The sequence below is a fragment of the Dama dama genome, chromosome 14 (assembly GCF_033118175.1).
Source record: "Dama dama isolate Ldn47 chromosome 14, ASM3311817v1, whole genome shotgun sequence".
NCBI classification, from domain to species: domain Eukaryota; kingdom Metazoa; phylum Chordata; class Mammalia; order Artiodactyla; family Cervidae; genus Dama; species Dama dama.
Genome location: NC_083694.1, coordinates 69,696,188 through 69,708,619, shown reverse-complemented (window position 1 = coordinate 69,708,619; position 12,432 = coordinate 69,696,188). Strand labels below are relative to the sequence as shown.

Sequence of the window (12,432 nt, the reverse complement as noted above, 5' to 3'; positions counted from 1 at the left end):
AAGCTCAGGTTCTGTTCTTTCATGGTTTACCCAGGCTTTGTCACTGTGTACATATTAGCTCACTTGCTTGGTTCCTGACTTCTCTAGTCTTCTGGCCCTTTGAAAGCCAGGGCAACCACCTACGTTCTTCATCTGACCACTGGGTTATACCCTGAGTACCATAAGCAACGTTACCTTGCAGTGAAATGTAACAGGAACCCATTTGTCTAGAAACGTATTAAAAAACACTAAAAAGACCATAGAACTAGGTGTCAGGAGGCTAGAATGCAGTGTAATACAGTAGGGGATACATAGCTTCTGTTCCTAATCTTGAATAAGAAATCTAGAATGCAAATCATCAGCCCTATAATCTTGGCTAGATGATCTGGTCTTCAGATACATCCTGAATCATCCTTATAAAAGATTTGAGATCTGCTCTATCTACTGCACGAGGATCTAAGACTACTTCTCTGGCTCTCCAGTTCTTATTACGTCAATCAGGAAAACAAATGACACACACTGATGGATGAAGAGAGTTTACCAAAGGTACTATTTAGGGGGAATCAGATAGGGTACGTACAGTCCCTGGCACATCGTAGGTGCTGACCGTTGAATAAATACAGTATTTAATATTGAGAGAAGCCTAATATAAACTCGGGGCACATTTCCATTCAGATTTTAATGAGGAACTATTTTTACAGCACTGTGCTAAATGCTGTGGGCGTTGCAAAGGAAACAACACAATGCTCATTCATCTACTATTCATTCACTTAACTCAGAATAGTAGGAGAGAAGTTAAGAATAGTTATGATTGGAGGAGGCAGCCAAGCTGTGATAATAGAGAGAAGTCCGGCTGACTCGGTAGTCTGAATCAATAAAAAAAAACTTTGGGCTGTCATTTCCTTCTCCATGGGATCTTCCCCACCTAGGGATCAAACCTGGGTCTCCAGCATTGCAGGCAGATTCTTCACTGTCTGAGCCAGCAGGGAAGCACTAGTTTCATAAACAGCTCAGATCCCTTCAAGGTGGATAGAAAGAAAGAAAGTGAAGTCACTCAGTCGTGCCCAACTCTTTGCGACCCCATGGACTGTAGCCTACCAGGCTCCTCTGTCCATGGGATTCTCCAGGCAAGAATACTGGAGTGGGTTGCCATTTCCTTCTCCAGGGGATCTTCCCAACCCAGGGATCAAACCCAGGTCTCCCACATTGCAGGCAGACGCTTTACCCTCTGAGCCACCGGGGAAGCCCCATCAAGGTGGATAGTCCCATGTTAATCTATTCATAAATGTGTTATTGTCCTTAAAGACATTCGTACAAGGGGGAGTTTCCATTACTAGAGTCTGAACCCTGTGAGCATGGGACAAGCCCAATGGGCATGTAGTGGACTGTCAATAAAATCTGTCATGGTAATGTAACTTATTTTTGCCAGTTATCCAGAGTTTGCTCTCCGTCCTTACTCCTAGTTGTTACATGAAGGTTGTGAGTGTTATAGATCCTTTCTACAACTTGCTCTCATCCTATTGGAGAAATTAGCTGATCAGACTCTTTCTTCCCTTCCTCAAACCAAGCATCCCCAGAAGCTTCAACTCTGGAGGCGATGGGTCGAAAGGAAGAAGATGACTGCAGTTCCTGGAAGAAACAGACCACCAACATCCGGAAAACCTTCATCTTCATGGAAGTGCTGGGCTCGTGAGTCCCGGGGCCAAGGCTGGGGCAGCGGGGCTGCCTGCCGAGTGGGGGGCGGTGGTTGGAGACAGCTGTCCTGGGCCGGCAGCAGACGATACACTGCCTCAACAGGTCGCAGGAGCAGAGGAGGGGCTTCACCGGGGAATTCAGGGAAAGGCACCTGGGGTGATACACAGTCAGTTCAGCCCTCTCCCCAAGGTTCTGCCTTCTCACCCCCGAGGCCCCCGCCCTGCTTCCAGATCCATAACAACGTGTGAGTCCTGCCCTGGTTGCAGGGAAGAGGGGTTCTGGAGCACTTCCAGGGATCCTGTGACCTGAACCTTCCTGGGCCTCCTCCCCTGGCTTCCTCATTCCACTCCCCACCCCAGTGAACAGGTCAAACCCACTGTCTGCTGTCGACAGAAGGTGGTGCTTCTGAGGCTGGGAAGCCAATGGGTTACACACACCTGAATTGCCTCCCACCATCACCATCTTCTGGGGCTTCCCTGGTAGCTCGGCTGGTAAAGAATCCGCCTGCAATGCAGGAGACCCCAGTTCGATTCCTGGGTCAGGAAGATTCCCCTGGAGAAGGGATAGGCTGCCCACTCCAGTATTCTTGGACTTTCCCGGTGGCTCAGACAGTGAAGAATCCGTCTGCTGGGTTCGATCTCTGGATTGGGAAGATCCCCTGGAGGAGGGCACGGCGACCCACTCCAGTATTCTTGCCTGGAGAATCCCGTGGACAGAGGAGCCTGGCAGGCTGCAGTCCATGGGGTCGCAAAGAGTCGGACACGGCTGAGCACACATGCACAACCGCCACCACCACCATCTTCTCGGCTGCGTACTGAAGTACCATGTTGGAAAAATAAAGTCAGGTTATAGCCAAGCTCCTACCCACCGCTGGGGTGTCTGTGCCTGCCCCTTGACAGCAAATGCACACCTGGGGGAGCAGAGACTGCCTGTCTGGGGCGGACTCTCCACTTAGTCCTGCCTCGCCTCCAGGAGGCCCCAGCCTCTGACGCAGGCTGGCAGCGGCTCCGGGCCACCGGCTCCCATGGCCTCCGAACTCCTGCTGGTCAGCTAATTAGTCTGGGCTAATTGGGCCAGGGATGGGAGGGGCCCTTCGTGGGCTGTCCACACAAGCCAGCTTTCCTTTGAGCCAACTCTGGCTAAGTTTAGCTCCCTCCGCCTGGCTAGGAGGCAGTGACCTCAGGCAATGATGCTGCCCACACAGTCTCTGAAACCAGAGAGGAGCCGGTCAACCCTGAGAGAAGACCCCTGGGCCCTCCCACCCCAGGCAGGGGTGGTACTCAGCACACAGGAGGGTCTCAGCGGCCACCCCGGGCCTCAGAGCATCCGCTCTCCGTGAAGGGCCTTTGCCAAGGCAGGGGTGGTTAGCAGGGGCGTTTGGGCAGGAAAGACAGCTCATGAGTGAATCAAAAATGCTTTGCTAAGTATCCCAAAAATCCAGAGAAAGAGGGGAAAAGAAGCCCAGGTCGACAAGAGTGTATTCACCGTCTGCTCAGACTCGGGCTATAGGACCGTCGGAGGCAGAGGCGTGCCACCCTCAAGGAGCTCAGTGAGGTCTGCCAAGCAGCTTCTAAACCCCAGGGGACATGGGAGCTGCCTGGGGAGCTTATTATGCCTCTAACTTTTAACTGTGAAAGTGTTAAGTAAAGGGGAAATAATAGTACAGTGAACTCTGCTACACCTGAGTCCAATAATTGTTCACATTTCACTGTATTTGCTTTACACAAATATACACAAATTTACACACTTCACTGAACGATTTGTAAACAAGTTGCATACATCATGACACATCACCTCTGAATCCTTCTGTCTGCACCGCCTAAGAACAAAGGCATTTTCTCCTATATCCACAGTATCACTGTCACAGTCAAGAAAATAAATAATTTCCTAGCATCATTTCAATCTAGGGGGTTTTTGAAAAATACAGCTTCCTGGTCTCAGAATACTAAACTGGAATTTAAAGGGCCAGGACCCGGCAACCAGCCATCTATTTTGTGTTGTTGGTGGCTCTGACGTACCCAGCCCAGCACTAACATGAGGGGAGCAGACGGACAAGAGGGGGCAAGTCACAGCTGTTGCAGCAGCTAAGGCTGAACAGAAGCTCAGGAGAAGACGCCTCTGCGGTGCTCGGGATGGGGACAGGCAGCCCCAGGCTGCAGACCCCATGGCAATTCCCAGGTCGGGTGATGTCAGAGGGGCAGCTGGGCAGCGCCGACTTCCCCCATTCAGGAAGCGCCAGGATCTCATGAGGAAGGCATCTTCCCCCTACTCCTCAGCTCCCCTGGAACCACCCATCAGGGAAAAGAGGCTTTTGTGAAATCTGCCCAGACATCACCCACAATTCCAGGGCCCTCGGCAGCTGTAGGGACACTTGGCAAAACTCATCCATTACAGAGGATATGTCTTCGAGGGCCAGGCCTCCTTTTTTCATGGCCCAGGAGGAGGTTTTTCTTCTTGGTTCCTCCCTTCCTTTTCTAACACCCAGACTCCCAGCAAGAGCAGAAAACTGTTCAGAGCAGGAAACGCAAATCAAGTTCTATCACAGCAAATGCTCTTAGCTCAAAGCTCGGCCCATCTTGCCTTCTGACCCACGCAAGCTTGGCCTCTCAAAACTAGCTCTCTGCTCCCCCATCTGGCAGATGGCACAATTAAGTCTTCTAATCCCTTGCCCCTCACACACACACACACACACACACACACACACACACACACCCCATGCATAAAGTAGCCTGAGCAGAAAGAGCAGTAATTACCACAACATCACACAACCCTAGGAGATGCCACCCACTGCAGGATAGATCCCCCAGGAAGGTCTTAGTTTGATCTCATTTTCCAAGTGGACTCAGAGAAGGTGTCAGCTTTGAAATCAGGGAACCATCCTCGTGTGGTTCCAAAGATACAGGCAAAAAGGAGAAATCTGAAGGCAAACCTGAGACCATCACAGGTGGAAGGAATCTTTAAGGCCATGTGGTTCAACTCTCCTTTTACAATAAGGAAAGCAAGGTCTTACGATGAGTAGAACGCAGTGATAATCCCAGTCCAAACTTCCTGTCCGTTCACCCATCCAACCTCCCTCCCTCCATCCGTCCATCACACAAACACAGGAGCATTTTCCACCCAGAGCCAGGCATAGGACCTGGCGTCCCTCCACATCCATCTCCCCTCATCCTCTGCCTCATCCGTCACAAACGGGGCTGGACCACCCTCCAGCGGCCCACCCCTCCCTGCTGTTCTGCACTTGCAGGCCTTTTAATCCTGCTTCTTCCCCACCCCCACCTGAAGCATCACTTCCAACTTGATTTTGCCCTGGGCTCACCCTCACTGAGACCTGAAGACTGAGCTCGGCATGTTCTTAAGTCAGAGGGCCACGGATGATGTGCTTCTCAGCCGACGCAAGAGGTCGCTTTGTACACATTAGGTGGGGGGGAAAGCCCTTTTCTCTAGCTTGCTGTCCAGAGCAAAAATGTTATCGTAATTATTGTATGAAAGGATACAGTGGCTCTGAGGTGACGGCCTCTGCTGGGGTTGCGCAGTATGTGACCCACCCTCCCAAGCACAGCCGAGGCCCTCTCTTAAGTGTCTGTTTCCTGTGGGGTCACAGCACTTCCTGCGGGTCTGTCTGTGTGTTATTTCTCACACTAGATTCTAAGCCAGGCCAATACTCATCCCAGGGCCTGACACAGAGAGGTTCTGTCAGCTCAACCAGCATTCATGGAAAGCCTAGTAACATTTTTCAAAGTGAATGCTAATTGCCCGTTTGTCTGGGCTCTTCACTAATTTACAGGCTGCTTAAGAGCAGAATAAAAACTTTGGTTTTCATCTCTAGTGTCTAAGACTCAGTAAATCTTGATTGGAGGGATGAGCGAATGAATGAATGAATAGAGCAAGCTCTGAGGGCTCTAATTAACTCGGTTCCACGTGCAGCTGGGGGAAACAGGAAACAGGCATGCGAAACACCAAGCGTTTCTAATGCCGATTCTGGACGTCCTTACGGAAGCTGGATTGCCACTGGGCCTCCATGCTGGAGTCCCCAGATGGCAGGGGAGAGGATGGCTCAGCTACCTCCTCACCTAAACTCTGTCTCCTCTTGTTACTAGCCTGTGCTCCCCCTAAAATTGTACTTCTAAGAGTAATAGTACTTGATGCGTGTAGTTAACTAGATGTCAGGCTGCACTTGCATGCACTTTATGCATACTAACTCATATACCCTTCTCAACATCCCTATGAATCAGATACTATTGACATTCTCACTTTTCAGATGAAGAAACTGGGTATATGACTTGTTACCCAAACTCTGAGGTTCTAACATCCGGCTCCAGCATCCACTGTTCACTAAATGTTGTTATGGCCTTGCCTTTAGAGGACCCCCCACCATACCCGCCACGCTGCCCTTAAACCAAGGAGCCTGCAGTCTGGAATCCAACCCTGTGTCCTCACTGGGTTCCAGCCTCTTCACCTTCAGACAGCCTGCCCAGAGCGGCTGGGCTCTACTTTTTGTCCTAACAGATACTACTGAGCGAGGGATGCTCAGCCCCTTTGCCGCTGACGGTTGGATCACAGTAGTCATCACCGTCTAAAACTGATAGAGGAGTCTTTTCTCTCTCATGTTAGAGCCCCCTCTCTCAGTGCTACTTCTAACTGCCAAGCAGTGACCACACCGTGTTGAAAGTGAAAGTCGCTCAGTCATGTCTGACTGTTTGTGACCCCATGGACTATACAGACTATACAGCCCATGGAATTCTCCAGGCCAGAAAACTGGAGTGGGTAACCTTTTCCTTCTCCAAGGATCTTCCCAACCCAGGGAGTGAACCCAGGTCTCCTGCAACACAGGTGAATTTCTCTACCTGTTGAGCCACAAGAGAAGCCCAAGAATACTGGAGTGGGTAGCCTATCCCTTCGCTAGCGGACCTTCATGACCCAGGAATCAAATCGGGGTCTCCTACATTGCAGGCAGATTCTTTCAGTTCAGTTCAGTTCAGTCATTCAGTCATAGCCGACTCTTTGCAATCCCATGGAATGCAGCACGCCAGGCCTCCCTGTCCATCACCAGCTCCCGGAGTTCACTCAAACTCATATCCATTGAGTCAGTGATGCCATCCAACCATCTCTGTCATCCCCTTCTCCTCCCGCCTTCAATCCTTCCCAGCATCAGGGTCTTTTCAAATGAGTCAGTTCTTCGCATCAGATGGCCAAGGTGTTGGAGTTTCAGCTTCGGCATCAGTCCTTCCAATGAATATTCAGGACTGATCTCCTTTAGGATGGACTGGTGGGATCTCCTTGCAGTCCAAGGGACTCTCACGAGTCTTGTCCAACTATCAAGGAAGCCCACACCATGTTAGGAGAAGACAAGTAAATGACTCTGTGGTGACCTCTCTTTTTTTTTATTTAGTTAAGTTTTCTCAGAATGTACACTTGTGGCACTTGTTCATGCATCTTCACCGGCAGCTGGAGTGTCTCCACCCTTGGTGTTTCTGGTGTAAATTACTTGAGCTCTGTGCTTTGAAAGCAGCTTAGTGAGTCCTTTACTAAGGAGCTTCTGGAGGGCTGCCCTGCCCGGGGAACCACCAAGCTTCAGTCTCTCAGAGACAGCAGCTGGGGTTATAAGCGTATAGTTGGGCTCTTCTTTACAGAATCTGTCATATGCTGCCTCACTAAGATTGGCAGTGACCTCTCCTTAATGGGTTTGCCAAGAGGAGCAATTTCTGGACCTAAAGCAGAGTTTCTGAGAATCATTCCAAAATCGTGGAACTAGGCAAGAGCAACCAGCCTCCTAGCCCCTGAGTCAAAGAATACGATGGCATGTCAGATAGGACCCGCCATGGTGCCCATAATGATGATGAAACAAGTTACCGGCCACACCTTCTTTCATCTGCCCTTTGCTTTTGTCTCCAGCAATGTTCCCTAGCCTGCCAGTACTAATGCTTATCTCTTGGTGTTTTCTACTCAGAGGAGCTTTCTCGGAAGTCTTCCTGGTGAAACAAAGGGTAACTGGGAAGCTCTTTGCCCTGAAGTGCATCAAAAAGTCACCTGCCTTCCGGGACAGCAGCCTGGAGAATGAGATCGCTGTGCTGAAAAAGTGAGTGGGTCTTAGTGTTGGTCAAGGACAACCAAGGGATCACAACCTTTCCTTCACAAATTACCTTTGAGAGAGACTGAGGCGGGACTTCCACCCCCAAAATTATCACTCCCTTTGCTTGAGCTGATGAGTCAGTTTGATCCATCAGCTATATTAGCCAGACAGCTGTCTTGGTTCATTTTTGTTTTTTCATCAGATCAATTAGTGATCAACTGAGAGCCAAGCTGGTTTGTGCACATGGACCACAAAGTAATTAGCTCAAAGGACCAAAAATCAATTGAAAGTCAACACTAGGAAGAATTAATAATTAAGGAAATAAGTACAAGATTTGGAAATGAGCCTCAATTTCTTCTAACTCAAATGTAGGTTCAGCATTCCAACTATTACGATGGAGACCACACTAACAAATCATCAAATGTTTACAACAGGACTCGTAAACCAGACCCCTATGGAGCCCCTACAGTAATCCAAAAGTGATTAGGAATCAGGACCACAAAGATGAGGTAAAAAAAAACTCTTTATCCTCAGGAACTCATATCTCTGTTAGCAGAGACAGAGGTGCCCGTAACAAATGCCAGCCCCATTGGTTGTGAGCCACACTAGCAAAGAGAGTGTAGAAGAGAGAGATTCATGTTGCCTGTATATGTGTCTTCATGAATATGGATTTTAGGTACATTTTCAAAGAGGACAGACCTTGATGGATGAGTAGAATTTTATGGAGGCAGGAAGGGAAGTGCAGAAAGAGAAGTCAGGTAAAGTGTAGTGTAACTATTAATGGAATCATGGAAGGGCAAGGGACATCAGGGGAGAGTTAGAATTGGAAGCCCCTGAACTGAGAGTGAGTCCCGTCAAGGGATAGGAGATGTAACTAGAATGGTGAAGGGGAACCTGATAATAAAGGGTGTTGGATGCCATGATAAAGAATACTGACTTTATTCATCAAGGGGTTTTAAGGCAAAATTTCCATGATCGGTTTATATTTTAGAGTCATTCCCTCTTAAGCATGGTGGTAGATGGATTGGGGGATGCCAGCCTAGAGGACAGAAGACCAACTGCCAAACTTTCTCAATAACTGAGGCAAGGGATGAGGACCAAAGGGGGTGGCAAGATCACGTCGTGGCAGGAAGACTGAGTTCAAGAGATATTTCAGAGAGAGAGGTGGTTGGTAGGAGTATAAAAGAAAGAAAGCATTAAAAAGACCCTGAGACTCAGCTGTTCTATGGACAGTCACATCATTTATTGCTTAGGACAGCAAATGAAAAGGATGTGTAGGCTGAGATGAAATAGAAATTGGTTGCAAAAAAAAAAAAAAAAGAAATTGGTTGCAATATATTGAATATAAATATGCACCTACCTCTATATATATTGAATAAATACCCAGCTATCTCTACATAGCAGTCTCTGGTAGAAGAGTTGGTCTGGGGTTCCGGGAGATTAGGGTAGAGAGAGACTATAGGCTCACTGGTCCTTCTTATCATTTCATTGTATCACCAGTCGCTAGCAGCATAGATATTCAATAAATATTTGTTCAGTGAGTAAATCATCGATAAATTACTGTTAGCATCATCAGCTTATAAATTTAGATGAATCCATCAGACAGTCGCTACATGGGGTCTGTATTTTTTTTAATATCTTCAAGATGCTAGCTACTCTTGATTATGTGTTTACTATTCCCCAAGCCCTGTATTAAGCACTGTACATGTCTTACCGCTTTTCATCCTGATATAATTCTATGGAAGAGATATACTTTATAGACAAGGAAAGCAAGGTTTGAAAGGTTTGAGTAAACCAGCCAAGATTACCCAAGAAGCAAATGGACCTGAACTCAGGTCCAATTGTCTCCAAGTTGAAGTTAATCCTTGTACTGCACAGCCCTGGGTAAAACTACCTCTTCCCCTGGGTAGAGACTTTCCTCCTAGATGGGCATGCACAGAATTTCTGCTTGCAAACCAACCCCTCAACTAATATGATTATTCTGCTAGACTCAGCCTCTGAGTAATCCCAGACAAAGGTAGTCTGGGGCAGGGTTTCTTGGCCTAGGTGCTACTGACATTTTAGACCAGTTAATTCTTTGCTGTGTTGAGGGCTCTCCTAAGCATTGCAGGGTGCTTAGCAACATTCCTGTCTCTACCTACTGAATCCCCCATCCCCAATTGTGACAAACAAAAATGTCAGTAGATACTGTCAAAGATCCCCTGAGGGACAAAAGAGCCCCAGGCTGAGAACCACTGATCTAAGGCATCCCACGGAACTGACCCTCAAAATGAGCATCTGTCTTACTCACAATATCCTGGAACAATCATCTTGCAATGCTTCCTCCTAGGTTATCCATGAGGAGGATATCCATCCCAACTGTTGAGGGATCACACTTGATGGGATGTTTCTGAAGGAGACCTGGAGACCCATTTTGTAGAATAAACTAATGATCAAAGATCCCTCAGCTTCCCTCAGTTCTTTTAGCTTTCTCTCTCGGTAAAGTTTAAAGAGATTCCTGGAGTAACAGTGAGGTGTTTGCTCCCTGAAGTCAGGAGGATCAGTTACCCATTCAAAAATACAAATTGAACACCACGCTGGGAATCTTTTCTCTGGAATTTCTTTGTTACTGCTTCACAAGGACCCTGTCTTCCTAAACATTGTCCTCAAAAGTCTCTGAAAGAAATCAAAGTCCATCTAGGCTAGATCTGCATTCTCTGTCTGGACCACGTGAACCATATGTCATTCACGGTGACCCTTCTCTTCCTTAGGATCAAGCATGAGAACATTGTGACCCTGGAGGACATCTATGAGAGCACCACTCACTACTACCTGGTCATGCAGCTGTAAGTGCGTGGGGACCTCTTCCTCCACACATGTCTGGTGTGACCTTAGAGGCCTAGAAGAGGTCTGTCGGTGGTAAGGGAAGGATGGTGATTAAAAGACAAGTCAAGAATTAGTTCAAGAGGCTTTGAAGTGCCAAGAGTTCTTTCTGGTTGTGGACATGTTCTGACTGGACAGAGGGTTAAAACTAGGGCTGATAATTGAGTTGGTATGTACCAGTGTAGCCTCACCACTTGTTGAAATGCCAGACTGTAAATGGCTATAGCCCTAACATGTCCATCCTTCCCTGCTTCCCTATGCCTCTCAGACTTTCTGGACCGCCTCACAACCCTACAATTGGAAGGGTAATGCCCAGCATAACAGGAAGCCTCCAGAACCTTCCTCTGGCACTGTGGCTTGAGTCCATTTTGACCCACCAGTCCATGTTCTCTAAAGAAAGTGAAGTGAAAGTGTTAGTCACTCAGTTGTATCCGACTCTTTGCGACCCCATGGACTGTGGCCCGCCAGGCTCCTCTGTCCATGGAATTCCCCAGGCAAGGATACTGGAGTGGGTAACCTTTCCCTTCTCCAGGGGATCTTCCCAACGCAGGGATCAAACGTGAGTCTACTGCATTGCAGACCAATTCTTTACCGTTTGAGCCACCAGGAAGCCCCCATGTTCTCTAAACTGAGTATTAAGTATTTTAGCGTCACTCCAGGGTAAAATTACCATGAAAGTAGAAGCCATAAGTAGATAGACAGCAATTCAATAGAAAGAATGACTTTCTCAAAAGAGAGCACCCAGTGTTAAAAATAAGCTGAGATTGTGTGTGTGTCCACGTGTCAGACAGAAATGGTGCCACATTGCAGAGGTGTCCATGTGATGGTGACATCCAGATAAGAGCTATGCCTGAGAGTGACCGATGTAGGGCTGGTCAGGGCCCCGAGGGCTCATCCTTAGGTTCAGAGATGCTTCTGCGTATAAGGAACACACACTCACACACACACAAACTCACACATATATATACACTAACCCTGCGATCTCAGCAAAGGTGGATGCAATCTTTTTAACGAATAGGCTGATTCCCTGGGGAATTTTAATGAGTCTACTCAGGCTATTAACTCCTGGATTCACATGAGGCCCAGTGAATAGTGGTAGCAAGCAGCCAAGGGAGTGAGCTTAGAAAGACCCAGAGCAACACTAACAAGTGATCAGGGGTCAGGGGGCACCTTAATAAGACCAAGTCAACAGAATTAGCACACAGTCACCCAGGTGGGAGGGCGGGCAGGTTTAGATGTCACCAAAGTACTGTCAAGGGCTTCCCAGGTGGCTCAAGTGCTAAAGCATCTGTCTGCCAATGCAGGAGACACAGGTTCAATCCCTGGAGGAGGAAGTGACAACCCCCTCCAGTATTTTTGCTAGAAAAATTCCATGGACAGAGGAACCTAGCAGGCTACAGGGTAAAGAGTCAGACACGATCAAGCATGCACGGATGCACAAAGTACCGTCAAGGCTTCCAGAGCACCAGCTCCAGGACCCAGGCTGCTATGAGTCAGGAATTCATAGTCATGTACAAAGAGTGTCTTTTTCAGGAGTCTCCAGCTCCCACAACAGGGCCCAGAGCTCCAGGAAGAAACAAAAAGAATAGGGTGGTGTGCATTTTGATTAGAGAGACTTCTGCTCCCTTATTGCTGCATGGTGCTGTCGTGTGTGGATATCCACAAGCAACGTCACTTGCAGAAACTGCAGGGAGTCAGTTTCCATCATAATACACAGAAATATTAAAAAAATGACAAAAAATAAAGCAATCTGTCTTAGGAGGGAGGGAATTCTCTGCCACTGATGTGTTCCGGTACTGACAGAAAACTTGGCAAAAGTAGTTTAG

The 12,432-nt window shown here is 48.0% G+C and overlaps 1 protein-coding gene across 1 annotated transcript in view; it reads left to right on the top strand.

Annotated features, from left to right (window-relative positions):
- CAMK1G (calcium/calmodulin dependent protein kinase IG) overlaps positions 1–12,432 on the top strand; it is a 31,039-nt gene that overhangs the window by 8,372 nt on the left and 10,235 nt on the right. The window contains exons 2-4 of the mRNA XM_061161282.1: positions 1,548–1,668; positions 7,622–7,750; positions 10,495–10,569. Of these exons, the coding sequence (XP_061017265.1) occupies positions 1,577–1,668; positions 7,622–7,750; positions 10,495–10,569 (296 nt within the window). The 5' untranslated portion in view covers positions 1,548–1,576. The remainder of the gene's footprint in view (positions 1–1,547; positions 1,669–7,621; positions 7,751–10,494; positions 10,570–12,432) is intronic.